The sequence below is a fragment of the Hippocampus zosterae genome, chromosome 11, assembly GCF_025434085.1.
Source record: "Hippocampus zosterae strain Florida chromosome 11, ASM2543408v3, whole genome shotgun sequence".
In the NCBI taxonomy this organism is placed as follows: Eukaryota; Metazoa; Chordata; class Actinopteri; order Syngnathiformes; family Syngnathidae; genus Hippocampus; species Hippocampus zosterae.
The window spans coordinates 935,234-959,369 of NC_067461.1; the positions used below are offsets into that span (position 1 = coordinate 935,234).

At 54.6% G+C, this 24,136-nt stretch overlaps 1 protein-coding gene across 9 annotated transcripts; it reads left to right on the forward strand.

The window, feature by feature from the left end:
• The first annotated feature begins 145 nt into the window (after positions 1–145).
• sdccag8 (SHH signaling and ciliogenesis regulator sdccag8) lies at positions 146–23,694 on the forward strand. Of its 9 annotated transcripts, XM_052080621.1 has the most exons (18): positions 146–358; positions 796–966; positions 1,510–1,577; positions 1,744–1,815; positions 1,937–2,065; positions 2,324–2,398; positions 3,094–3,158; positions 3,241–3,438; positions 3,695–3,833; positions 4,404–4,556; positions 5,026–5,160; positions 5,781–5,897; positions 6,788–6,930; positions 16,605–16,732; positions 18,546–18,654; positions 20,011–20,142; positions 22,658–22,702; positions 23,552–23,694. In XM_052080621.1, the coding sequence occupies exons 1-18, from the start codon at positions 292–294 to the stop codon at positions 23,634–23,636; spliced, it is 2,031 nt and encodes a 676-aa protein (XP_051936581.1). In that variant the 5' UTR covers positions 146–291; the 3' UTR covers positions 23,637–23,694. The 9 variants fall into 9 exon arrangements, 8 of the variants coding, with proteins under 8 accessions (XP_051936581.1, XP_051936584.1, XP_051936583.1 ...); XM_052080624.1 differs by lacking the exon at positions 20,011–20,142; XM_052080623.1 differs by lacking the exon at positions 2,324–2,398.
• The last annotated feature ends 442 nt before the right edge of the window (positions 23,695–24,136 follow it).

A 24,136-nucleotide genomic window follows, 5' to 3' on the forward strand; every position in this document is an offset into this window, starting at 1 on the left:
AACCGTATTTGGGTTTTACACTATGAATACTGACTACAACTCCCAGCATTCCGTCGAAGTCACTCACTTTGAAGGGTTGTCTTGTTTTGTATCACTTCTCAGGCGTTGTCTTACTGTGCCCGGGCGGTGACGTGATTAAAGTTACACCGCCTTTTTTGGGACGCGAGAGTCGGGAAAACAATCACTCCAACTTTACTGTTGCTACGCGCGGCTTTAAATTGTTACTACTTGTGGCTTCGGTAGCATTTTAATCACAAAATTCAACCCCCGAGTGTCATTAAAGTGCTATAAATGAAACATTTCGAATCGGACGAAGAGGAAGCAGAGCGTCCGAATGGTTACCAGAAACAGCTGAGGCGTGAGTGGACGCTGTTTTGTGTGTGTGGGTCCTCGCTAATGTGGCTAATTCTAGTTAGCATTCACATTAGCAACGCGTTCAAGATTGAACAGATTTGCCTCGAGGCATCTTTCCGTTTACCGAGTCTGTGGGGTTTTTTTTTGTCTAATTTAAACATCAAATCGTCTCGTAGTCATTTAATCGACTCACGTTTAGTCCCAGTTCTAAGATAAAGCCACAAGTTGCCGTTTTGGGCTGACAGGACATTGGACATAACAACTAGGTACTCCCACATTGCTTTTTAAAAATGGGATGCAGTACAAAAAACAAACATAAAATTCCCCACAGGATTGTAGCTATGTGCTTTGTGATACCAGCGAACCCATGTCACAAATGATAACAAGCGCGATAGAAAATGGAAGATTAGATAATAATGAACATCTGCTTGTGCGTTTCAGAGCGGGCCAACCAAAGCCTACAGCAGCTCAGCGACGCTCTGGAGCAGCTCCACCACGATGACGATGAGGAAGATGAGCCGATCAGATGCGGCGGTGGCAGTGATGGCACCCTCGCCTGCGCATTGGAGAAGGACCGGCCTGTGTGGTGCCAGAAGAAACAAAGCGAAGCAGGTGACGCAAAAATAATTATTGCAATGACAGTGACCGCAGCACTTCCGCAAATATCAACCACTCAAAAAGGTTGATAATTGCCGTTAGGTGCCATTTCATGGTGACATAGCACTTTTTTCTGAATTAGACAAGACTATGGTTAGACTGAAATATCAAGCTCATCACATCACAGTTCCTTGACACAAAGATGCCCGAAGATGGTGCCAAAGCAAATATTCTTTGTGTTAACATGGATTTGGCCTCAGCACCAAAACGTTGGAAGCTACTGGAAAACTCATACAAAACAAAAGAGAATGAAACGCTGTATATTAATCACCAACATTTCCAACCTAAATTGATTTTTTTCCCTTTTTTCTTTTTTTTTTTGTTGGTATTTTTAAATTGGAAAGTCTGCAAGCTTAATGCTCATACAAAGCAAAACACCATAGAGAGGCTAATGGGAATTAGCAGCGATGTTACGGTAATTAAAAGTGTAAAAGTTCAAGGCTTGTAATCACTTTTGTGTGTGTGTGTGTGTGTGTGTGTGTGTGTGCTGCCGCACAGTCAATCAGCTGAAGAGCCTCCTGTTGAAGCAGGGCAAGGATATGCCTGCTCCCCTCTCTCTTTCAAAGGTGGAGGAAACATGTCATACCATGTTTTGTGTGTGTGTGCGCGCGTGTATATATATATATGTGTATATATATATATATATATATATATATATATATATATATATATATAAAACATTATATATATTTGCAGTCTTTTTACGATTACACGACCACTTGTTGTTGTCAGGACCTGGTCCCAGTGACTCACAACCCGCCAGACTACATCCAACACCTGGAGGCTGAAGTCCGATTCTGCAAAGTTTGTATCAAAATCCCATTTGTGTGTTCAGCTGGCTTAGTTTTATGATGTAATGTGCGCGCGCGTGTGTGTTTGCGTTTGCCTGTGTGTGTGTGTGTGTGTGTGTCTGTCTGAGTGACAGGAGGAGCAGCAGGAGCTCAAACGGCGCATCCGAGTGGTGGTGGTGGAGAATGAGAAACTGCGTGCGGAGCTCAAAACCAAACATGTCGATGTGTCTCCAAAGAACCACCACATACCTTCAAACTGCACGGTAAAGCACACACACACATCTATTTCTCTCCCTCTCTCTCTCTCTCTCTCTCTCAGGTCTGTATGTAAATCTAAAAGGAAGAATCAAAGAATTCCAGCCCACTCAACATCCTCTTGTCACATTCTGACTGAAATTGCTTGATTTTTGGGGTGTGGTTCGAAATGAATGGGGCCAACTTCAGAAGAGCTGACTTGTAGACGCATTTTAATCCGAAGCGTGCCGACATCCTTTCATAGCCGGCGGTCCTTGTGTTTTTAGGTGCATGAAAATATGGCAGGTGACAGTCCCGGTCCCCAGGGAGAAGAGAAACACACAGCATGGAAACATGAGCTGGTTTGTCCTCCAGCGCCCAGTTCCCCTGCTCCTCCTCTCACATCTCCGTGCTGTTCACCATTTTCACATGTGCATTTTATTGCTAGACGCACACAGTTTCGCGACACTCGCTAGGTAATGCGATGCCATACGAGATAAATGCATCTTATATTTCATTCTAATCTGATGTGTTGGAAACTTAGAAGGTGCAGCCTTATTAAAATTAAATTCCATCTATATTTAGTATAATGATGACCTTTTCAGCTTTTGTTCACGGAGGCCGGCGTCCCAGTACATTGCAGTATTTTACACATCAAATGCACCACTACTGTTACCAACGATTGGAAATTTTATTATATCTATTTCCACGTGTGTGTGTGTGTGTGTGTGTAAAACACAAACATGCATCGTTAAATTTCATAGTTCAATCGAAATTGTTTTCTACAAAGTATATTGTGTGTCATTTCAAAGAAACACATTTCAAAATATTTTTGGGATGTTTATAACGTTTAATTTATGTATTCTTGAAAATGAACACAAATGTGTGTTTCAGTTCATAATGTTAGCCAAGTTAATTTACCGTGTATGTTTTAATTTAGCAACATGAGATTTGCTTATTATTTTTACTATTTCAGATTGTTATGGAGCATTAATTTTATTTTTTAAACCACACACACACACAGACCCACTAAATGTTGCGTGTGTGTGTGTGTCAGGAAGAATTGAAGTTGATGCATCAGGCCCAGATCGAAAGACTTGAGGCTCAGGTCATCTCTCACAGGTTGGCCCGGGATTTTTTTCTTGTCACTTACCGGTAAGTCTCCCGCCTTGCCGTCATCCTCCTGTGGCTCTTGCACCCCCAGGCGGGACCTTGCACTCAGTCAGAAGGAGTGCGAGGAACTGACCGGCCATCTGAGACGTAGCGAGAAGGAGGCAGCGGCGCTGCGGGCTGACGCCGCGCGGCGTGTGGCCGCCTCGTGTCCGAAGTGCGCGCAGGAGGCGGCGCTCTCGGCCGGCGCTCCCGCCGCCGCGCACGGCCAGGTTGTGGACCGGCTCGCCAAGTGAGTCAAGTCGGCGCGGTACGGTGTGCCCTGCTGTATTGATTGCTGGACTTGCCAAAAATTCTCCTGAAGAAAGAATATAGTCGCTTGACAATTGAGCTGTGACAAACGATTATTTGAATAATCGATATTAGGGTGATATTTTGAATTGATTGTTTTAATCTCCTGTGATGAACCTGGTTCAACTGTACACGTCTATCATTTGTGTTCCCATTTATACGCTACATACATGTGCCGCTACGCTTTTGGGTGGCAGGGAGCGGGACGAGCTGCTGGCGGCTCTGAGCGCGGCGCGCTCCGCTCGGCAGGAGGTCCAGCATCGGGAGTGGTCGGCCTGTCTCCAAGTCAAAGGCGCCGTTGAGATGGCCGAGGAGGCCCACCTGCACAGAGCCGAGGTCGGATTTTCACAGCCCACGTGGGCTGGGCCAAATGGCTGTAAGATGGAATCCCAACATTTTTTTCACAAAAGTCTATTTCCCCTTCGCCTACAAGAAAAAGGCCATATATTCAAAACAAGCGTTGCTTTTATTGTCTCTCTTTGTGTTTTCCCCCCTTTGCCGTTTATGTTGGAGTAAATGGTACTGCAAATACAGGCCGCGCCCTTTTATGAAGAGTGACAACCGTTTTATATTTAATTGACCCACCCCCCCCAAAAAAAAAGCCTGGTACTGTAGTTTAAAACATCATCGTACCACATCTTAAACCTAAAATGCACCAATATCATTTCAGGCTGATCTCCTAAATGGCTTACAGATAGATTGAATCAAATAAAAGGTATCGTAAGTGCGCGCATGCATGCGGTAAAGACTCTCTGGAACTTCCACAAAGTTCCCAGTCAAACAAGCAGAACAGGGACAGAAGTCTCAAGTGAGGATCAATCCGAAAATGGAACCACTTGCTATCTGGTCGCCTCACTGTCAACGACGATGTGGCCTTCTGACTACTCTTTGCGTGCCTCGGTGCAGGCGGAGGTGCGGTGCCAGCAGCTGTCCAGGGAGCTCGCCCGGCAGACGGCGCAGCGGCAACGTGACGCGCAGGCCCTCAAGGACAAAGTGGCCGAGGCCAGGGAGGAAGGACGCGGCGAGGGGCGCAGGCAGAAGGAGGAGCTGGCGAATACCGTAAACGCAACCGTACCGCAACCTTTAGGTAGAGCCGCGCGATTCGGCGGCATGAGTAAACCTGTGCGTAGAGAATGATGGCATGGAGATTTGAATGATGAGCTGGATTTCATCATTTGATGCTGTCATTTGTGACCCACTTTATTCTCAAAAGACCTAAAAAAAAATAATTATGTTACTGTAACAACTTTTTTTTCTTTTCAAAAATAGGCCACTTTTGAATTCCTACGGCATTCAACACATGTATGATTCACCTTGAGATTGTATGGGGGAAAAATGTCCACCTGCCAAGGTCTCTGAACCCAAATGGTTTGGAACCTGCTCAACCCCCCAATCCCATGTCCAAACTGAAATGGCGAGATGCGGGCAAATGGAAGCGCATTCCAAGTGTCCATCGCTCCATGCGTTTCACCAAAGGTTTTGCCGGTGTGTTTGTGTGTGTGTGTGCGCGTGCGGTGCGGTGCATCAGGTGGCCTGGCTGTCCCAACGCGCCGCCGAGCTGGAGGGCCACCTCGACAGAGTCCAAGTCGACGAGCGCTCGCTGACCGATCAGCTGGCAGATGCGCGGCGACAACTTGCCGGTGTGGAAGAGGAGAACAGCAAAGTACGCGCATTTCTTGATACCGTCTCAGCTTGGGAATTCTTTGATGCAAGATGACCACAGGCTCATTTCAATGCTCCCGACTCCTCTTTGGTTCCGAACGGCCAGTCTTGTCTCGTACGGTAATCCTCCTCCATTCCACTGGATGGCAGCAAAACTACAGCGATGGTCTTCTCCGTATTCCGTCCAAGCCTCAACCGCCTTCACCAGATTTTCTCGTGTCCGGTTCTGCGTCAGTCACGACGAAGACCGGTCCTAATTGGGTCATTCCTCAAAGTCAAATGAATTAAGGCATTCTAGCCTCGCCTACATTGGCTCAAACCATCACATGGACAGAAATTCAGCACGGGCTTCAAAATTTGTATCGTCTATCAGCTAACGCAAACGTGAGACACTTGGCTTCATCGAATGACATTAGCAATAGTAGCGCGTGAATACAACATTTGATGATCTGAATAAGGCCCGCAAAAGAAAGATACGTGCTTTTTGGGTGTGCGTGTGGGAATTTTAAACAATCAAGTGTGGATGTTCATAAAGTCTTCTTTCAAAGACAAAATGGATGTGGCGTTCCAAATGAAACCGGTCTTCCAGAAAATTTGAATTGTCATTTGCGTGGGCTTCAGGTGTGCGCCGAGCTCCGGTGTCAACTCAGCGGTGCCCAGCTCAAGAAAGATGAGGCCGAGCGAGAACTGCACCACCTCGAGGCCAAGACCAACAGGCAGCTGGAGAGTTCCACACAGGTCGCTTACAATTTCACTTGCAGATTCATAACCATAAATTGGAATAACCTGGAAAACAAAGTCATTGATTTCAGTATTGCCCCCCCCCCCCAAAAAAAAAACAACCAACTCCTAAACAGGGTATCTCCCCAAAATGCTCAATTCTTGGCGGCCCCTACTCGGATATTTATTCTTACTTTTATACTACTTTTTTTGATTACTCACAAATTCCGCGACATGATCTGAAATGTCCTTTTTTTTCATTACTTTAACTTGTTAGACTTGAATCTATACCAGTGAAGTCAGAAATGGCCGGTCAAAAATGGAATGCATTTTTGGGGGGGATACCTCGTATTATGACGTAGACGACGGCGTGAAATAATTCATGATCTTCAATGAAATATATACACCGGTGGAGCTTCGATCTAACGGAAATGGGGAAAGAAATCTGAATATCGCCTAAGAAACAACCAAAGTGATTTTAAGATAGGAGCCGTGTGGAAATTGGCCTTCCGAAAAGTATTTTTCTCCATTTTGAATGAATCCGTCGTGTGGGATTTTTCCCTTTTGAATCGAAAGGCTGAAATGAATGACATTTTCTCCCATATTCTGCTGTATTTTGGCACACCCGTGCACTTTATGCGCATGGCTGCACATAAATGAGAAGTGGCCGCCAAAAATGTTAGTATCAATGAAAATTGCTGGTATGGCAAAGGCTGGCGTGCACCTGGAGACAAGCGCGCAGGTACCCGCCGAGCCAAACCCAGCGCTTCTTTCTTATTCTATTCCGGTTGACCGAGCTGCAAATAAACAAGAATAAAGCCGAAGCCCGTCGACTCGAGGTCACGCGAGATGCGTGTGCGCCGCCGCGCGAGCACTGCTTGTTTTCAGCATGTCTCTCCGCGGGACAGGAAGTGGAAAAGCTGAGCTCAGAGCTGGTTGGCTGCCGGCAGCGCCTGGAGGCGGTCCAGAGGGACGGCGGCCAATGGCGGGCCGAAGCCCTGAGCCTGGCCGAACAGCTGGCGAGCGCCCAGCGCCAACTGCACCTCACCAGGTTAGCGCCTAATCCCGTTCCGCATGCCAACGCGCTCGCGGCGCCGCCCTCTGCCTCGGCCTGGGTCCGCTTCGGACCCCGCGCGCCAACTGTAACGGCGCCGGGTAGCGGCTAATCCTATTGAACAAAAGCGCCAGCGTGCGCCCGAACACGCGTGGGCGACCGCTGAGCTGTGGTCCCGGGACCAACTGGACCCCACCAGGTCACCTCTAATCCGGTTAGGCATGCCACAACATAATGCGCGCGCATACACACAAACACACACACACTCTGGCTTGCTCACTCTGTGCCACCGGGCCCACGCCCAGCCAGCGCCAGCAGCACCAAACTGCTACTTGAGCCTTTTCTCCTCTGCCTGGCATACGCACCGAGTGCCCCCCAGCTCCACCCGTGGCTTTCTCGCTAGGCACGGCCGGCTCCCCTTGTTCCTTCTCTTCCTTCCATCTCCTGGCCTTTCTTCTCTCCTCTATTTCCGGGGCTTTTCCTGGCTCAAATTGTGGCAGAGGTGCTATAATATGTGAAATATTTTCCAGCGATGGCTGTTTGAAAGTGCTCAATAAATACAGTTGAGTTGAGTTGAGTTGAGAGAGATGTCTGAAAATACAAGATAAAAATACAACTCTAGTTGTCACTTTGCTGTTCAGCTCCTTGGAGAGCAATCGAGGGTTACAGAGACGGTCAAACAAAGTTCACCTCCAAGGTCACGGTGTAGTTTGCTCTGAACTGAAATCTGAAAGCCTGCTCCGGTACTGGAAATGTTTTTGGAGGATTGTTTCATCGCAGGTTTTTGTTGTCGACGGTTTTTACAGCCGGAGGCGTCCAGAAATGAGACGGAGCCTGTACTTGCATTTCGCCCATCTTGTTCCCCTCCCCTTCCGACAGATGTGAACGTGCTGCCCCGCGGCGCTGGCCGCGTGCATGCCTGTGTCCACTCTGATCTGTGTTTAAGTGTGTTTGTCTGTCATTTGTCTGCCAGCGTTAACACGCACGCACGCCGGCTGGCCGGCTGGCGAGCCGTCGTGCCTTTCGGACTCTGCGTGTGCCTTTTCGAAGCGGTTGCGCACAACGGCACGGAGACGTTGAGCCGGTCCAGAGTGACCGCCGGCGCAAACGGTCACGTCGCTCTGTGTTGTTGCGCGCGGTGGAGTTTTATGGCAGCGCAGATGTGCGCTGTGTTGTCGGCCAGCTGTTGACTTGGCCGAGGAGGCGGCCATTCCGATTCCGTTTTGCTCATGAGCCTCGAAAGCCAGTGGCCGAGGGGCTTACCTCGTTACTGTCTGCAGTATCAGAATCTTTGAACCTGAGACATGCACGTGCTTTTCAGTCCGTCGCAATATGCTCAAAAAGTTTTCCGAAATACAATGAGAGAAGTGTTCGGATTCATTCCATGCATATGAAAACGCTTTGCAAAAAGACCGTTCCTACCTCGTCTTTACATTTACGGCCGGAATTAAGAAAGAAAAAGTGGACTCGATCTCCTTCTGTCCCCCCGCCGGCCTTTGGTGCGGGAGGCTCGCTGTTGCGCGTGCTGCGCCATCCCAGCAAGTGAGGCTCCCGTTTGACCCCCCCCCCCCCCCCCCCCCCCCCCGACAGAGGGAAAGGAGCGCTTTGATTGCCTCCTTGCTTTCATTCGGTCCGCCTTGTGGCGCCTCTTGGATTCCCGCCGCCTTTCAGTTCCGATTCGTTTGCGCAAAGCGTATTTGTTTGCGTGTGCGCTTGTGGTAGCGCGCGGGCACACACAGACACAGGCGCGCCCGCAACCGGGAGTCCCTCGGCGGCTGGCGCGCTCCAGGATTGGATCATCAGCCAGCTGTGAGTTGGACAGCCCAGGATCTGTCCTAATCCCCGTCACTCTGTTCACATCCACACGCACATGCGCATGCTGCGGCCCCATCCCAGCACAGGGCTTTACCAAGTTTGGATTCATTGTTTGCTCCCTTCTTTCCCTCTTCCCTTCCTCCTCCGCCTCTTCTTTATGTCGTTGCTCCCGAAGGTGACTCGAGTGCAAAGTGGCCCTGGTGGCCATCTCGAGCCAGGCACGTGCGTGGTGGCGCCCCGGTCCGCGCTCCCATTTTTTGGGGGACAGTGTCTGCAAGGCCCCTCCCGGTTGTCCATCATCTCCGGGAAATCAGGAATACATAATCATGAGCGTGCTTGCTTGGAGATCAGCAAGTGTACTCATTGGACACTTTGTTCAACAAATCGTACTTTTTTTGGGGGGGGGGGGGGGCAGGAAGCGAGTCAAAGCTATTTGTTTCATCAAAGTACCACGCCTTTTGTAGCCCGCGCAAGTAAAGCGCGGTAGAAACGGCAGGAGTGGAGATTTGATCCCGGCTAACAAACAAACTGGCTGCCGTAGGCCCACGTTTTGAACGCGTCTTCATTGAAATGATCTTCAATGTTCCTGTTGGTTTAGTCTTGGCCTCTTTCAAAATGGTTGTGCATTCAGCATGCACTTCTTGGCTTTTCTCCAATGTCTCCGTTTCGGGTTGTGTTCACATGCGGTACCGCATACCGTGGCCATGACGCCATCCTCTTAGTCATGCAAAATAACATTGTCTTGTCTGGTCCCACCCAAACGGGTCCGGTCAGACATAGTGGAATCTGAAAGCTTGGCCAAGGTGCGCTTGGGAGTCATTTTGGTTCTTTTTACCGTATACTTACTGCGACAGCCTCGCGCTCCCGTGCAAAAAATCGCCGCCCTCGCCCACAGCTCACACGCACGCTCAGCGATGCCACACGCCGCCCTACCTCCTACTTCAGATGTTGGAAATATGGGCCCCGCCTCCTCAAGGCTCATATCTGAAAACACAGGCGTGACCGTACTTTGCTGGACGGTTATTTGCTGGACAATATTTTCCAAAATGGAATCAGATGTCCCCTTTGTCACTTGCGATGAAAGGGCTCCCCATTTGGTGGCCGAAAAAGTGCATTTCCAGCCAGGTCATTTTGCGGACGCCCGATGACAGAACGAGCAAGACGGCGGGCCTGAGCTCCTCCCCGTGTTTGTCCCTCGACCTTGAGCGCGCAGCGAGACGGGAGGAAACTTTCCCCAAACTCCATTAAACATGTCACGCTGCTGCTGCCCACCCCCACCCCCCTAACCCGTGCTCCTCCGCCTCATCTGTCGCGGCACGGCGGCGAGGTCTGCGTAGGCGGAGACGAGAAAGCGGCGCGGGTGAGCGTGAGAGGGCGGAGAAGTGTAAATGAGGAAGGTGAAGGCAGCAGATGTCGCGTCCTGCCAGAGGCTCACTCCAAGCGGGCCGCGGCCAAAATCCGCAACCGACAAAACTGCTGCGGAGCGCGCTCGGCGGGGGGGCTCTTGTCCAATCACGGCCCGGCAAAACAGAGCGGCGGCACGCACGCGCGCACACTGGAAGAGGACACTGGTGCTGTCATTTGTCAGCAGACGCACGAGGCCACGTTTCCAACATGTGAACCCAGTTGTAAAAATGCTCGCGACCCCAGACAAGACGACACGAAGAAAACAACTCCCCACGCGAGCGGATTGGACATTTGGAGTACTCGGCCTTTGCTGGCTTTGATATCGAGGGAGGAAAAAGGCTCCACGTTTTGGCTATGTTGTGAGGCCACCTTCGCGGGTGCTGCTATCAGGGCGGCACAGCGCGGGGCGTCGCATGCAAGGAAGCGGCCTCTCCGAGTGCACGCGGGTGGCTCATTGACATCTGGCGTGCCGCTCGACTCCTCGGCGCCCGGTGCAGCCGTGTTCCCTTCGTGTCAACTTTAAGTGTTGATACCTTTGGGCGACACCTGCGCGCGCCGGCTTTGTTGCGTGCGCGCGCGCGCGTCTGTGTGACGGCAGCCGAGCCGTGCCAGGTAGCGGCCTCGCTGCGCGCGCGCGCGCGTCTGGTCGGCAGCCATGTTGCCGGGTAGCAGATGGCGCCGCGGTTGGCAGGGGAGGGGCTGCTTAGCACAACTAATCAGACAGTTACGGATAGGGCAGCCGGGAGGGCTGTCGGCCAGCCGCGCTCTGCTATGATGTTGACAGCGGTGGGCCCGCTGGCCTCGTGACGACTCCCCGCGGCGCTCCTCTCGCCGTCGGAGCGGCCTCGTGCCCTCGCCCCGCTCCTCCTGTCTTCGCCCTGGTTCGCCGGCTCTCTTCAGCATTTGTCACCTGCTTTTTCCGCTAAACAAATGCTTTTGGAAGCGGCCGCCATAACCCAAATGTTGGATGGAAGTCAGCGGAAACGGGAGGCTTGTTTCAGACCTTTAATGCATCCGACCGCCCCAGTCACAAAGGGTGCAACACAAAGAAGGCCTGGGCGGCCTCGGCCTATTGGGCGGGCTCGGCGTTCCCCACCGTAAGGTTCGCCAGCTGATCTGCAATTTCGTCCTCCGGCTGCTTGGGGGCCTGCAAAATGGCATCGATTTGTCCATTCAGACTTGACATTCACACCTAAGTCAGCGACACAAAGTGCTCCGCCAAGCGGCTCCCGAAAGAGAACGGCACCGGCCCCCGCCGGCCCGTTTGGGAAAGCCACGTCCCTCAAGGATACTTTGCACTTGACACGGAAATAGCCGCAAGGTCGCTTACCTGCGGGAGGATTTTCTTCAGTTCCCCAATGTAGTAGTCAGAGTCCTCTTTGAGCCTCTTCCAAGGTTGGAAGGGCTCCACAAAATGTTTCCAGCAGTACTCAAAGTCTAGATGGGAGAGAACGACCGGGAAAAAGGAGACGGCGATCAGTCAGTCAGTCTGCTTCGACGTCAGCTCAGTCGTGATGAAAGTTTGGAAGAAATCAATGGTCTCTATTTTTTTTGCCCTTTCCCCCCCAAATGACCTTTTTCAGCCATGATGCCGATGGACACGTTGGCCGCGTGTAGCGATCGCAGGCCCTCACGATAGGACTTCTCGTCTTTATAGTAGAGGCGCGAGGCCAAGATGTTGAGCTTCACCTTGGGTTTGTTTTGCTCGACAAATTGGACGAGCTTCTTGGAGCAGTCGGCGCAGGGAGACCAAGACAAGTAACACGTGACCTGGTAGTTGAGTTTCAGATCCAAAGCTGTCAGGTCTTCCACTAGCAGAACCTGCACGAGAGAGAGGCTTGCTTTTTTTTGTTGTTGTTGCTTTTGCTCTTGTTCCTTATTCATCCGAGCAGGACGGGTCTGCATACGCACCTCCGCATGCTTTTCGTTGGGTACATTTTTGAGATGTTTAAAGACGGGGTCTTTAGCTTCTTCTTCCAGCACGTAGCACAAGTGCGTCTCATTGAGGCCCTTCGCCAGGCGCGAATTTTTGTATTGGGTCTTAAAGCCGTCCTTTGTCATCAGCTCACTGAGGCAAAGGGTAAAGGAGAGATGGTGAATTGACGGGCCGCAATAGGAGGCCCAAAGAAAGGGTCCATTGTAGCCTTGGAAGCAAGGCGCGAACGTGTAGAAGGACTTACCCTCCCTCTGCCATTTTGCCGCGCGAAGCTTTCACGGTTGTCGCAAGGCTGCCTGCCACCTTCTGACCTCGGCTCTGCCTTCAGCGGCGTTTTCTACTCTGAGATCTTGCCCGGCCGGCTTGACTGGAGCTTGCCCAACCGGGCGCATGGTTGAGTGTGCGCCAGTTTCCTCGTTCTCGCTTGGGCCGGCCGGCCGCGCCTTTCCGCGTCGTTTGAGGTGAGCCCTCTCGCCGCCGCCTCTGATCAGGGAGCCGAGGCCCTTCCTTATCTTGCCCTTTTCTCTTGCTTTCGGCGCGATGCCCTGGGCACTTGAGACCGCGGGGGCCGCACGAGGTCACGCGGGCGAGGTGGGAGTCGGTGCGCCAGAGCGGCAATCGCGGGGGCGGGCGGACGGGCCCTCTTCAGAAAACGGCGGGACCGCCATCTCTCCCGGGAGCAGTCTTGTCTTTTTCGCACTTTGTCGCGTCTGCGCCTGTTGCGCCGTGAATGAAGTCGAAATCAGTCAGGACTTGACTTGCAAAGCGTCAAAGTGATGTTCCCCCCCCTCGATGGAGCGTGTCGACAAAGCGGCAGAACATGGCCCCTCCCGGAGCGTCTCGCCATCGTCGGCCAAACGGCGCCGTCATCTGTGGGTCCTTTGCGCGACGACGTGAAATGGACAGAACTCGGACCGGGGCACCTCGGGCGAGACGGAGGCAAATCTGTCGGCGGCAACTGTTCTCCGAGCGGCCAAGTGTGCCCCGGGACGCTGGCCTACATACGCCGGCGCGCTTCTGCCGCGCCGCCCGCCAGCCAACCTCGCGGCCCCCGCGCCTCCTCTGCGCCATCCATCCGCCGCGGCGCTGCGTCACGCCCTTCTTTCTGGAATTCATGAGCCCGGTTGGGGGTTTCGACCCTCCTGCGCGGCCTTTGCACGTCGCGTCGGTCAAAGTCCCCCCCGGTGCCAACGTGAGTGTCGGCGCTTGTCCGCGTGGCCGGGGTCCGGTCCGGGGCGTGCGGCCGAGGTGGGCTTCGGCTCGCCCGTGACCCCAATGAGGATCGGCCATATGGAAAATAGATCAAAATCATTTTCCAGTCTTCCTCTCTGAGGCCTTTTTTTTTCAGGGGGTTGGGAGGGCTGCGGTGTGGCGGGGCTCATAGTAGTCAAGTCGCTTTTGAACTGCCTTCAACACATTTGCGGGCTCGTGCCAGAGCTCGGTATTGCGATGCGGCTCGGTGGGAAGGGGGAGCGGGGCCTGGGGGGGGGGGGCGGGGTGAGCGCCTCCTCGAGGAGGAAAAGAGGCTCGGGCCGCCGCCCGTAAACAAAGTTGACTCTCCGACAGATGGATTGAATGACGGAGCGCCAAGCCGCGCTGGCAGCGCTGCGGCGAGCGAGCGAGCGAAGGAGGGAGGGAGGGAGAGAAAGGGAGGAGGCGGCCAACAGGAGAGGAGGTGTGAACAGGTGCGCGGCCGCTGAAGGAAGAGCCGGCAGATGGAGGGAGACGCAGCCAGTTTAGTTGCAGGAAGCGGGAGGGGCGGGAGGAGGGAGACAGATGAAGCGGGTCTGCGGGCGACATCAGGCCGCCTCTGTCTGTCATATGTCGCCGTGACCCGCGGCCCTGCTCACAAGCAAAGGCAAAGCAATTTGTTCCACGCCGCGTCAATAAATGATGCCGAATCTGTCTCTCCACTTGGCCGCCGCGCTTCCCGTCGTCTTCTTTTCATGCGCTCGGCGGCCAGAACCGCCCCGGAACCTTGGCGGCCGATACCGACGCCCTCTAAACGCGCGCTGTCCGTCAACAACGCTCGCCTTCAAATGTTTTTCAGACGCCCGCCCGAGTGCTTCCATTTCAGCGCTCGCCCGTACCGAGTACCAATAATTTGTCTCGTCGTCGGGATGCTCAAAAGGGAAAAAGAACCGAAGATGAGGTCGGCGGAAAACTCTTGACTCAAATGACGCCCCGTCGGAAGCGGGTCAACCAGACGGCCGGGCGACGGGAAGCGGGCGCTCCTTGACGCCGACGTTAGCGCGTTAGCGCGGCGTGACGCAAAGGGGGCCCGAGGGCCGCTTTGGTTGCGTTTTCAGAAGCGTTATCACGCGTCGGGAAGATGGCCTTGTTTTGTTGTTCATTGGTTGCAACATTGTTGGGTTTATTTTCAGTGAATGATGAGAAGTCTTTTTTTGACACGGCCGGTATCCGCAATCCATCGCGTGGCTTTTGACAAGGTGTTCAAAGGGCAGTTTTTTTCTTTGCGTTGAGAAAAAAAGTGCAGCCGTGCCAGATGAGGGCCACATTTTGTGCCCGGGCGGAGTGGCCGCGGGCCGATCTCTTGGCGTCCTTTGACAAACGGCTTGGCGCGAGTGCCGCCCGAGCCCGCAGTGGCCGCGTGTCGCTGTGACTTTGCGCAAAGTATTGCAAAAGCGTCATTGCGCCGGTGGCTCTTTGTACAAACACGGCGCCGTACGAGCCAGCGTCTCCTCCAAGCCGACCATCTGACTCCAATTTGTGCCGCTCCTCTCGTAAAGCAGCATTTGGCGCTTCTGGCGCGGGACGTCGCCGGCACCGCGGGGCGCCGCAAACTCTGGGTCGGGCCGAGCCGGGCCGCCCCCCCTTCCCCCCCCCTCTCATCTAATGGCCGACAGCTTGAATAGTGCCCACTTACGCCGGCCCCCGCCCGCTCTCTCTTTACCCAGCAGCCTCGGCACCTGGTCGCTCAGCCGCTAACATCCTGGCTTTGGCCTTTGGCCCGCCTGCTAATTGATGCTCGTCCAGAGTTGTGTGTGTGTGTGTGTGTGTGTGTGTGTGTGTGTCGGCATCGGGGCTCGCCACATTATGGAACGGGCGCGGCGCTTCCTCTCCAGCCTCCAAAGTCGAGGCTCTTTGCTGGTTCCATGCTAATGAGCTGCTGCTCGGATCGGGATCCGAACCCGAGCAGATGAGGCGGGGTGACCCGGCTTGTCCTCCGGCGACGTGGCGTGTTACGACTGTTGCGTAAGCCGACGGCGCTGCTTTTAACTTCATGGGTGAGCCGCCAAAACGATTTCTATGGCCCAGTTGAAGCGCGAGACTCCACCAACGGCATCCGTCTCGCGGCACGCGGCCGCTCGGAGAAACGTGGCGCCTCCCCCGTTTGATTTTGAGGGCGCGGGGAGGTACCCATCCCGCGCAAGGTCATCCTCCTCCGCCGCTGGAGTTGAGGCCCAAATGTCCTCTGGTGACTGGCTTTCACAAACTGCGGCGCTCCGCAAGTTGCGCCAAAGTTGTTTTGCGAGCAAGAGGCGTCGGCGGCGCTCTGTCTGCTCGCTTTTCTCGTCGTGTTCCGCCGACTGCTGGAACGTTCTGGCGCGGCGTCCGATGCTAATTGGTGGCTAAACAGGTCTGGTGTGAGGCCCCCCCCCCCCCTCCTCCTCTTCAATCGCGCGCACGCATGGACAGAAGCACAAAAGTACCCCCCCGGCCCCCGCCTGGAACCTCTTGCAGGACCAAATGGCTGGCAGCGCCCGGCCGCCGTCTCCCGCTGAGCCCCGGTGTGCGCTTTGGTGGCTCAGGCTGCTGTTCAAACCCAGCGGGTGTTCCGCTCACCCACTCAGACGCCGCCGCCCGCTTTCACACCCCAGACAGCAGGACAGCAGGAGAAGGCGCGCACGCGGGCAGGATGGAACAGACAGACGCGGTCACTTTAGAGATGCGGGCCAAGCGCTGCAGGGGAGAAAAGTTTTCACTCGAGCTGGAGAATTCTCTCTTCATTAGCGCCTCTTTGGACTTCAGGAAGAGGCGCCTTTATTTGTCGCCGCTCGCGCTCTCTCCCCGTCTTTGTAGTTTTTCCCGTTCTTCTGGTCTTTTGTGCGCGTCTGGCGTTGGCACGCCGCCCCACTCGCTTGTGTCGGAAAGTTTGCTTTCGGATGCGCCGCGCTTCTTTTTTTTTTTTTTGTTCCCGTCGGTCGTGTCCATGCGATCGGGGGGGATGAATTCAATCATAAGGAAACAATTGTTTTCTATAAAAGATGCTTTACAAGGTTAAGACCAAAATAATAATAAATGAATCAAATCAAGAGAGAGACAGTTGAGTGGTGTGTTGCCATCGTTCTCCGCGGTCGACGACGCTGCGCTCGACGGAGCGGCGGCCCCGCCACGGCTCCAAAATGGCCGCTCAAGTCTCCTTTGAATGGCCGCGCTTCCGCCTCGCGCCCTGATTGTGCATTTTGTTGGATACGCGCGGCGCTTCGCCCTCCGGCTTCCCACGGGAGTCGTTACGTTGTAACGAGCGCGCTGGTCTGTGCACCCCCAGAGAGGCCGGCGAGACGGCGGCCGCGGCTCACCGGGACGAGATGGCCCGCGCGGCTCAGGCGGGGCGTCGGCGCCAGGCCCAGATGACGGCGACGCTGGGGCGGACGGAGGAGTGGCACCGGCAGAGAGGTGAGCGATTCCCGCGCCCCCGAAGCCGCCACCGTTCGTGGATGGCGCGCCTGCCTGGCGGTCCGGCAATCCGGGTTCCCCGCGAATGCGGGGATGCCGGGATTGGTCGCAGTTCGCCGCGAGCCTAACGAGGGTCGGCGCGCCGGAAGCGGACGTGGCGCCGCGGAAGCTGACCCAAACGGGTCAGAGCGCCCGCCGCGGACAGCCGTCGGACCATCTGGATCCTCCTTGTCGGCGACAAGTAATGGAGGGCGGCCGGCGGGGAGCGAGCGTCGGACCCATTACCTTTCGGCTGAAAAATCGTCCTCCCACCCCTAATGCGGACGCGCGCGGCTGCCTGCCTCTTGGTGACCTTACGGTCGCAGTTTGTAAACCCCCCCCCCCAAAAAAAAGAAGACGGGTCTATCGTGGTGATTTTCAAAGAGGAACGCTTTCATTTATCCCAAGAGAATCGCAATTGTCATTTGGCCACGGAAAAGTTTTGGGAAGAAGAAAGCAAGCGTTTGACTCGGCAGCCACGCCACCATGGAAAAGTCATCAAAAGAAATGAGCACATTGGACTTTATAAAAAAAAAGCTTTACACTCAAGAAATTGTGGATGAGGAAAGAGAAAAAACGCAAGGGGGGGGGGGTGAGGCCCAAATCCAAATCGCTGAGCAAGGCAGCACGGCATGGACGTTGCAAGAAGCAAAGGACATTTTCACAGGAAAGATTTTAGGAAAGGCAAAAATAACATCAAGCAAAATGGTACAAGAATAGTGAAAGTGAAAGCCCTCCCGCCCCCCTCCCCAAAAAAAAGATGACGCTAAACTGGTAGCGTTGAAAATGTTGGCCGCCATCAAGTTGCGGTTGCCACAAGAATCGTCCAGCGGCCACGCGACTGCGACTCCTCCTCTTGACCGGCGCCTTCCTTTGCAGCGAGGAGGCCCGCCGCCACTTGCAACCCAAGGACAGGCCCCCCCCCCCCCCCCACCCGACAGCACGTCAAAACAAAGGCTTTGTTTCTTGGCACGTGGCGGCGGCACACATGTTGTCTAAAGAGAGCTGACATCAGAGCGCAGCAGGAAACAAACGCCCGGGGAGGGGGCATGGCGGACGTCCTTTTGCCGCTCGCATCGCCTCCTCTCGCCGCCCCCGCGCGCCAGCGCCATCGGGAGCTTTTTTTTTTTTTTTTTTTTTGCTCTCCCTCCATCCATCCATTTTTAAAAAAAATACGTGCATACAGAGCTGTGTCGAGATGACATCAGACATCCCCCCCCCCCTCCCTCCTTCGCTCCCCCTCCCCCACCGTGGCTTTGCCTGTTGTTTGTTTCCAGTGCCAGTTCTGCCGGGCGTTCTGTGTCCCAGGGTTGTTTTTGGCCTGCGCGCGGCCAGACGCATTCAAAGCCTGCTCGCCTAATTAGCATTCTTCGGCGCAACTTTTTTCGCACTCGGGCCAAAACTTTCCTGCGCGTGTGCGACTGTGCGCGCTCCAGATGAAGTTAGGCCAGCGTCGGGACCGACTCGCCGCCTTTGCCGCCTTTTGACGACGGAAGTCCAATAGAAGTCGTCGTAGGATGAGAATAAAGTTGCCATTTTAGGAGAAGAAAACGTCCAAGACGGGGCGGAAAATTTGCACCCGCCGCCGCCCCCCCGAGCGCGTCGTCGCGAGTTTTGCCACGAGAGCGAGCAGATGTTGAGGGGGTGCGCGACGCCCGCTTTCCGAGGGAGGACCGGCGTGAGCGCCTGCCCTTGGACCGCCCCCTCGCGCCCGAACGAATGCACTTTTGCCTCCGCGTTCTCACGGCCGTCTTTTGTTTGTTTGCGTCGGCAGTGGGCGAGCTGGACGGGCTGCTGTCTTCCCAGGACGGGCTCATCAAGAAGCTGACGGAGGAGTGCCGCACGCTGGGGGCCGCCCTGGAGGAGCTGACGGCCAACAAAAGGTCACCGCCGTATGACACCCCCCCAAAACCAAACAAACGAAAAGAAAGGCTAGCCGCGCAAATTCCCGCTCCCCGTTCGGGACAGGCGAGTGCCGGAACCTGCCGATGGTTCCGGATGCTTCTGCAAGCGAATACGCGGGCCACTTACTCGGCACTACTACAGCAAGCTTTGACTTGGCCGTCTGGGTCATCTGCCGTCATCAAAAGAAACGAATGGGCTTTTCCCTTCGGCCCCCCTCCCCCATCCAATCACCCCAAATATGCCACGGCGAGAGCGGCGCCAAGTGCCCAAAGACTCCAGGTTAGGCGAGTAGCGGCCAACGAAGAGGCCGAGCCGTCGTCTCAAATCGCAGAGTTGGATTTTTCGTGCGGGCGGCCGGAGGGCGCGCTCCGCGTCCCCCCCCCCCCCCTCCCCCTCCCTTCCCGCCGAACCTGTTTTCCTGCGAAACCTGATGCGAGTGTAGTCACAGCAGGCCCGCCTGCCTCTCCATCTGCCACGCGGAGGATCGTGCCCGTTGCGGTTGGCGCCGGCGCGCCGGTCCGTGTACGACAGTGACCCTGGGCCCGGCCTCCCGTCAGCTGTTGGAGCTGCGCTGCGCATTAGTCACATGACGGCCTCCCATCTGGCCCCGACAGACCGCCCGCGCTGGCCCGCGCTGGCCGCGCGCGCCCGACAATGCCGCAAAACTCATCCGACGCCTCCCATGCGCTTTGGTTTCTGCCATTTCTCTCACACTCACTGCCCCCCCCCCCCATGCGCGTTGGCCTCTGGCTGTTTGAGCTCCTGGAGTCCAAGCCAAGTGTAGCGGTTAAAGTCCTGCTGGACTTTGAACGGTGACATTGCACCCCCCACCCCGTCCCACCCCCCACATAGACTGAGAGACGCTAGACTCCGTGCCGCTGAAGCAGAAAATGAACTACGGGTGCCCCGGAGGTTCAGGTGCGCCTCTCCCGCTTTTTGTCCCCGCATAGCAAGCCGCGCGTGCTTTTACAAGTCGGCCGCCGATTTGTCGGCGCCTACGCGACCGCATAGTTTGCCTTTCATGCCCGACGTTGTTGGAAGTCGCCCGGCGAGACGCACAAAATGTCGGCTCAACAAGCGGATGACATATACCCTCCGCGGGTGGCCTTTCTTTGTCACCTATTGAAACAACGGGGAAACTTTTTCACGGTCAAAAGGGGGGGTGTGGGGGGGGGGGGGGGGTCACCTCCCATGTGACAAGCAAAGTTTTGAGGAGAGCAAAAGCTGTCATTTTTTGCAAATTGAGTCAGCCAATGGTATCGAAGAAAAGTGTCTCTTTTTTTGGAAGGGGGACGACTTGAAATGTTCTTTTTTGTTTGTTTGTTTTCACGCAGGCGGGAAGTGGAGCGGCTGAGCGCGGCCAATCGGCACCTTGGGGGCGCCCTGAGCAAGGCCACGGCGCGCTGCTCCGACATGGAGAGGCAGTGCGTCCGCCACGGACGCGTGCACCGTAGCATGAAGAACAGGTACGCGCGCCGGAAAGCGCGGGTGCTGAAATTGGAAGAAGAAAAAGGCCAGTTTGCGCCGGGCTGAAAACGCCGACGCGGCGGATGCCTCCAGATTGGGCTTTGGCCGCTTGGCGCGTCGCCGGCGTCCGCCCACGTGGGCCGGAGCGCGCGTGGGCGGCGCCGTCCCACCCTCACCTGGACGCAGATGGCCCCCCCAAGTTGCGGACGGTTGAAGTTGAAGGCGACGCTTGGCCGAGGCCACCGAGCTCCCGGCGCAGGCGGAAAAATCTGCCTGCCCGAAACAAAGCCGGAATCTCGCGCGCAGATGAATGGAGCTGCCTCCGCTTGAAATTTGCGATTGGCGGCGAAGCAACGAATCCATGGCCAAGTTGCGTTTTCCTCTTGAGAGGCTGTTTGCAACCGGCGCCGAGTGGCGATCCCCGGCCGTCACGACCTTGTTAGAGCCCCCCGCCCCCCCACCCCAGCTCCTGATGCTGCATCATCAGGAGCTCACGGGAGGAAGGACGGCCGCCAATGTCGCCGCCTTGCAGAAGTGCGCGCAAAGGCTTGCCGTCGGGCGCCGACGTCAGCAGGTCACGCTCGTCGCCGTCTTCCATTTCCCCGGCCGCCGTGCCGCTTCCAGGCCTTTCCGGGCAGCGAGCGAGCGCGCCTCGTCCTCATCCCCGATGCAATCCCCCCCCCCCAGCCCCCCTTGTCTCTCCACCCCTCGCCGCAATCTGTGCCGCGAAGAGCAAAACATTTGGAAAATCAGCTTGATGTATTTTTAGCGGGCCAAGCCGGCTGCCAAACGACCCAGGGGTTGTTGTTGTTGTTTTTTGTTTTTTAAGGGCACCCTTCATGACTTATTTGAGTCTTTCCGTGTTGTTTACGTGGAGGAGGAGCCGAGGCTGCCCGCAAATCAACACGGCAAATGTGCTTGCAACACATCTGGCCCAGTCGCGTGACAAATCTTGCATCATTTTGTGCTGTGATGGTGCTCAAATGCTTCCTGTCAAACTCAAAAGGCAACTATTCCAGGATGGAGCCCCCCCCCCCTCCCTCTCCCTCCACGCACACACACACAAAGTCGAGCATTCCTGACCAAGCTGAAGTCGAAACGCAAGCAAAGTGGATGGCGGCTCGGCGTTGGTGTGCCTTTTCCTGGTGATGAGACGTGGCCGCTCCCCTCTCCCTCCCTCGTCTCCTTCTGACCCCCCCGGCCCGCCGCCGGCCTCGAGTCCGTCTCACCGCTCCAGAGATGATCCGCGAGACTCGAGTGTGGAAAAGGCGCAGATGTGCGTGCGGATGCACGGGCCGCAGCGGGCCATCTGGCCTCCGCCGGCGAGGGCGGCAGATTGCTTGGCGGAACAAATGGTGACGGCGGCCGCGGGAAGAAGGAACAGGCTTGCCGCCGCCGCGGCCCCCAGGCCGCGCGGGCTGCTTCATCTGGCCGCCCGCGATGTGCCCCCAAAAACCTTTCGCTTTTGCAGAGGACAAGAATGAGACATGATTTTCTGCGTGTCGCTTCAAGGATCGTTTGAAAGATGGTTTTTTTTGGGGGGTGGGGGGGGGCAATACAGCGGTTGTGCGGGCAAGGCTGCCGTTGGAGCAAAGCCCGCCTTTTCAAGTACTGCAGGGTGGAAAAAGTTGGCCTGACTGCGCTTGCGTGCGCAAATTCCTTCCCGCCTTTTTTCAGCATATTGCCGAGGCGACGATCTGCTTTTGCAACAACACCTTGGTGACTTTTGTTGCGCGTGCCTGTTTTCCCCCTTCGAGCCCCCCCCCCCCCCCCCCCCGCTCCCACCTGTAAATAAACACGGCCGCAACCCAACACTTTTTATCCACGCGATCGCTGCGGGCGACCACTCACGCGTGCCACTGACGCACGCGCGGGCGGTGTGCCGTCAACACCGTCAGGGGAAATTATTGCAGAGAGCCCCCCCGGCTAAACCTGCTTGGATTTTTTTTGACCGCTGTCACACGCGTTCAAAGAGAAGCGCAGCCAGAGAGCGTGTGCGTCCTCTTGAATGAGCGTGCCCGTGGATGGAGGAGCTGCGGTGCACGTGCGCGCGCATCCACCCCGATACACGCGTCTTTGTGTGTGTGTGTGTGTGTGTGTGTGTGTGTGTGTGTGTGTGTGTGTGTGTGTGTGTGTGTGTGTGTGTGTGTGTGAGAGAGAGAGCGCAGTCAAGAGGTGGCGTCAAACATCAGCTCACACGGAAGCACGTCAGGTCGCGCTTGATTTCCGGTTCTGTGGAGCCGTCGCCCATTTAGAAGCAAACGTGGGTGTGGTGATTTGCTTTGGAATGTGTTCAGCAACAAAACAAAAGTTCAAGTAGGACATATTTTTTGGGGGGCGGGGCTGTAAATATGTAGTCAAAGGGAAAGTTTGAAAAAAAAACCAGTCTTGAAGAAAACGCCCAAAAGCAAACAAAATTGACCCCCAAACGATTTCAATATTGACTCGTGTTGCCTTGGCCAACGTACGTCGCGTGTCAGTCAATAATTGTGTGTGTGTGTGTGTGTTTTGTAGGCTCCAACAGTTGGACCGGCACTGTCAGAGTAGCGCCCGGCAGGTGTGTGAGCTGCTGGCCAAACACAACCACGTGACGATGCAGCACACACCACAACCAGGCCACAACTAACACGCGCGCGCGTCTCTCGGCGCGTGGGCGTTTTCATTACGTGCAGGAACAGAATGCATGTACTTTTCATAAAGCTGCTTTTCCAAAGTGTCGTTCGATGTATTTTTTCGATGTTCGGACACATTCTACCGGGTTCCGTTTTATGAGTTCCAAAACTGTCCTCGTGACATTTACCTTTTTGGAAAGTTGTTTTGTATGACACTGACATCTTTTCTATCCTAACCCAAAAAGGGAAACTGCTTTTATGAATTGAAATAATCCTTCGAAGTCCCCCTCGCAGACTCGAGGCTTCTTAATTTTCGTTTCCTTTCCATGAATTGCGCACTGGTTTATTGCTTGTCTTTTTCAGCCTGATGCAAAGAGGCTTGCTTCGGATTTCTCGGTTTGGGGGCGCACTGGCAAGTTCCGCTGGGGGAAAAAAACCACTAGAGGGCAGAAGTTCGACAAACACTTGCATGTATCTGGTCGTATTTTTATTTTTTATTTTTTTTTTTGGGGGGGGGGGGGGCATTGCTTCTGACTCGATTGGGCCTTCCAGAAGCACATCATATACGTCTCAGAGACGCGGAAATTAGAAAAGGGAGGCGTTTTTTTGTTTCAAATCAAGTCTGACAGCAGGATGAACGCCCCCAAAAATGACATCCAATAAATCAATCCCAAAACAAATTCAAGTGATGATAATAAATAGCGTGACATCCATTTCGTCTCTGGCCACTGCATCAAAGGTTTTTGTCGCCCCATTATTGAAACGAATCTCGAACCCCCCCGCCCCCCTTTCTGAGCGAATGCAGAAGGCTTCGGTGGCGTGTGAGCAAGACAGACAAACGCCAAAGGGGCGGCTGCGACGTGGAAGACGCAAACACGTGACAAGCGAATGCGATGCATAGATGTGAATGATAAAAGTAAATTGCACATTTGTTGAAGGAAATGGGGTAGAGGGATGCGTTCATCCTTTCATTCATCTTCCGAGCCGCTTGATCCTCACTAGTGTCGCGGGGGGTGCTGGAGCGAAGGTGCTTCATGAAATGTTTTGTAAAATTAAATTTCAACATTTTCCAACTGTTCTTGTGCTTCTCTATACCAAAACAAAGGAAAGACGTGTTGTTTTGGTTGTTTATAGCAAAGTGTGTTAACATTTTAATGGTCCGGCCCACTTGACATCTACCGAGGCCGTATGTGGCCCACCATGTGAAATGAGTTTGACACCAGTGATGTATAGTAAGGCATTTTTAGCCGGGAAAAAAAATCGAATCGTCGAAAAACGCCTTACTATACATGGTCGGGGTTTTTTTCGTCAAAAAACGTCTTCCTATATACATGGTCGTTTTTTTGGGAAAAAAACGACTTCCTATACATGGTGGGGGGGG